General features: G+C 38.4%; 1 protein-coding gene across 1 annotated transcript; it reads left to right on the forward strand.

Annotated features, from left to right (window-relative positions):
* Window positions 1–362: 362 nt before the first annotated feature.
* LOC102769076 (protein S100-A7-like) lies at window positions 363–814 on the forward strand. Its single transcript, XM_015559755.1, has one exon. It carries the CDS (start codon window positions 441–443, stop codon window positions 744–746), a length of 306 nt encoding a protein of 101 aa, XP_015415241.1. The 5' UTR covers window positions 363–440; the 3' UTR covers window positions 747–814.
* The last annotated feature ends 2,483 nt before the right edge of the window (window positions 815–3,297 follow it).

Consider the following 3,297-nt stretch of genomic DNA (forward strand, 5'->3'; position numbering starts at 1 on the left):
TTGGCCCTGCTCTGAGCCCAACCAGGGGCTGCACCTAGGGATTGGAACTGCCCTCTGCCACCCGGGAGCAGGCCTAAGCCAGCAGGGCGTTATCTCCAGAGGGGTCCCAGACTGCGAGAGGGCACAGGCCGGGCTGAGGGACCCCACTCCCCCCGAGTGCACAAATTTTTGTGCACCGGGCCTCTAGTATACAATAAGTATATATATTTCCCACTTTTCCCTGTGCCCCCAGCTCCACACACCTTCATGGTGCACTCTCATTCATTTGCTACCAGCACTAGTTCACATTCATGTCCCTTCGACTCAGTGAGAGACTCCCAACCACTGGGCTTGGGCTGAGTAGAAAGTTATTCTACAGCCATGCACTTACAAAAAGAAATAACCAAACTCATCCTTCTCCTCAGTGACACTTTCTCAGCTCTGCTTCCTTGAAAACCAAGATGAGCCACACTAACGCTGAGAAGTACGTGATGACCATGATCAATCTGTTCCACAAATACAGCAAACCTGATGACATGATTGACCAGCCGGGCCTGCTGATGTTGCTGAAGGAGAATTTCCCTAACTTCGTCAAGGGCTGTGACAAGCGGGGCAACAATTACTTGTCCCATGTCTTTGAGGAAAAGGATCGGAACGAGGATAAGATGATCCAGTTTTCGGAGTTTCTGTGCTTGTTAGGGGACATAGCCATGGACTACCATAGGCAGAGCCACGGAGCCCCGCCCTGTTCTGGGGGAAGAGAGTGAGCGCGCCCAGCCCCAGGCTGCCAGAAACCACAAGAAATAAAGGGTCCCTTTTGCCCAGAAAAAAAAAATAAAAAAGAAAAAAGGAAGAAATAAAGAAATAACCTTACAATCATTTGAAACAAAGCCAAGTATTACTTTTAAAAAGCTACCTGCTTTCAATTAAGCAGGAAATTATCTAAGAAGCCACTTAATTTGCTTTGGTCTGAAGTCCCACAACTGCTTTATGCTGAGTGGAGCATGAAATTAAAAATGTAACAACTATTCTAATGGTAATGTTTCAGAATGCTAGCGTTGGAGAATCTTCGGTATTCTGAGGGGTAACAAATAAAAAAACATACAAATCAAAGACTGGCTGCATTTGGGTTTGAGAAAAAGATAAACTATTATTAATGTCCTCTATGTATTTGTATACATAGTTATATACGTTATATATTTTTTAAAACTATTAAGTTTAAAAATGATTTTCTATTACACATACAGGAAGGGTAGTCATACATGTATGGAGAAATCTCTCTGACAATAAAATGCCCCTTACCCCCACCCATGGAAATTCTTACACTGTTTTTCTTGGGTCCAACTATAAAGTGGATTACTGAAGGATCTAGTAAAGGAGAAGGTCATAGTGAATTTTTAACATTTGTTGAATAAATGCTAATACTAATCCCTTGTTTGAGGTATTCATCTTTGTTAAGAGCCAAGAATACATACTGTTTGCAATGGAGAAAGTGTTTATGTAGACATATAAGGGCACTAGTTTATGCAGGAGATTTTAGAAGCATTACTAAAGTGACACTTCAATTCATACTTAACAATGTTGTAAATGCTAGATGGTTCTCAGAGACTCCTATTTATTTAAACATTTTTTACAACTTTGAAACTATTTTTATACTAGATAAATCTTTTCAAACACTAATCATATTACATGTAAACGTTTAAAAAAATCTCTGTATAAACGCAGATAAAAGCATCCTTGTCCTTTTGTAGTTTGTATTCCAAACAAATCCTTTCCTTTCTTTTATTTTTTATTTATTTATTTATTTATTTATTTTAAAAAAACTAGTTTAGACATCCTGCCAGGTTTACCAGGAAATTTTGACAAACAAATAGAAGAATCTGGGTATCTTTGTCCCCCATGTGTGAAGAAGCAGGGCAAGGTTGAACTGAGGTAGCTTGCAAGGTTCCAAAGTTACTCTGGCACTCATTAATTTTATGCTAAAGATGCTTAAAATTCTAATTTCTGTCAATGAGTCCAATAAGACTTGATGATATTGTTAAAAATATTTCTAGTTTTATAAATTATTATCTACAAAAATTCTCCGAGAAGCTACAAAAAAGATATCATGGCAATTTATGGACTTTTAGATATTTTTCTAGGACAAATAGTTTCCCTTCTTCTTCAGTTGTTCTTCAGCTTTTCTTGATCAGAGAAAGAGCATAGAGCTTAATCACATAGGATCCTTGTGCCAAAATCTGTGTGAGCTGGAGAGAGATGCTTACCTTCTTCTTCTTTTTTTTTTTTAAAAAACTATTTTTATTGTAGCAAAGATTTGGCCATTCTGAGAACAAATTCCATGTCCTAAAGTCTGTCTACTTCAAGCCCCATGGAATAGAGTTAGAACTAGTATTATCCTTCACTCTGTCACTAATGTTTCATGACAAAAGACACACACTAAAGTGGATAAATGTTGATTTCAGAGAGGAAGGGAGAGGGAGATAGAAACATCAATGATGAGAGAGAATCACTGACTGACTGCCTCCTGCACACCACCTACTGGGGATCATGCCCACAATCCCAGCATGTGCCCTTGACGGGAATCAAACCTGGGACCCTTCAGTCCCCACACTCTACCCACTGAGCCAAACCAGCCAGGACAATACTTAACCTCTTTGAGTCAAAGTCCTATAAACTGTAACATTGTTTATGTATACAATGGGGATAATGATTATTGTTTATCAGAATTGTGAGGATTGCTTGTGTAAGGTAAGTATCCTTTAGAGTGATTAACACATAGTAGGGCCTAATTATCATGATTTAATTGGCTTCAATTAATTGGTGGATCATTTAAGCTTTCTTTTCTGTCTTCTGTCTGGCTGTGGCAGGTCATATGGCAAGCACTCCATGTATTTTATTTTATTTAGTTCTCCAAACAACCTGATGAGATAGGTCTTGTTATTATCCCATTTTCCAGCTGAAAACATTACTCCCCATTGCAGGAAGAAGCAGGTAAGGGTGGCACTTTGAGTTCAAGAGGACTTTTTGCCTGAAACTCAGCCAAAACTTTTCCCTATAGTAAGATGTACATGCATTATTGTCAGCCTGCAAAACATTTATCCACTTTAGTGTGTGTCTTTTGTCATGAAACATTAGTGACAGAGTGAAGGATAATACTAGTTCTAACTCTATTCCATGGGGCTTGAAGTAGACAGACTTTAGGACATGGAATTTGTTCTCAGAATGGCCAAATCTTTGCTACAAAAAAAAGATATTATAGTTCAATTGCATTTATTAGACAAGCACCTACAAACGAATTTTAAATTATTTTAGAGTGTC

The sequence above is a fragment of the Myotis davidii genome, unplaced genomic scaffold (assembly GCF_000327345.1).
Source record: "Myotis davidii unplaced genomic scaffold, ASM32734v1 scaffold53, whole genome shotgun sequence".
NCBI classification, from domain to species: Eukaryota; Metazoa; Chordata; class Mammalia; order Chiroptera; family Vespertilionidae; genus Myotis; species Myotis davidii.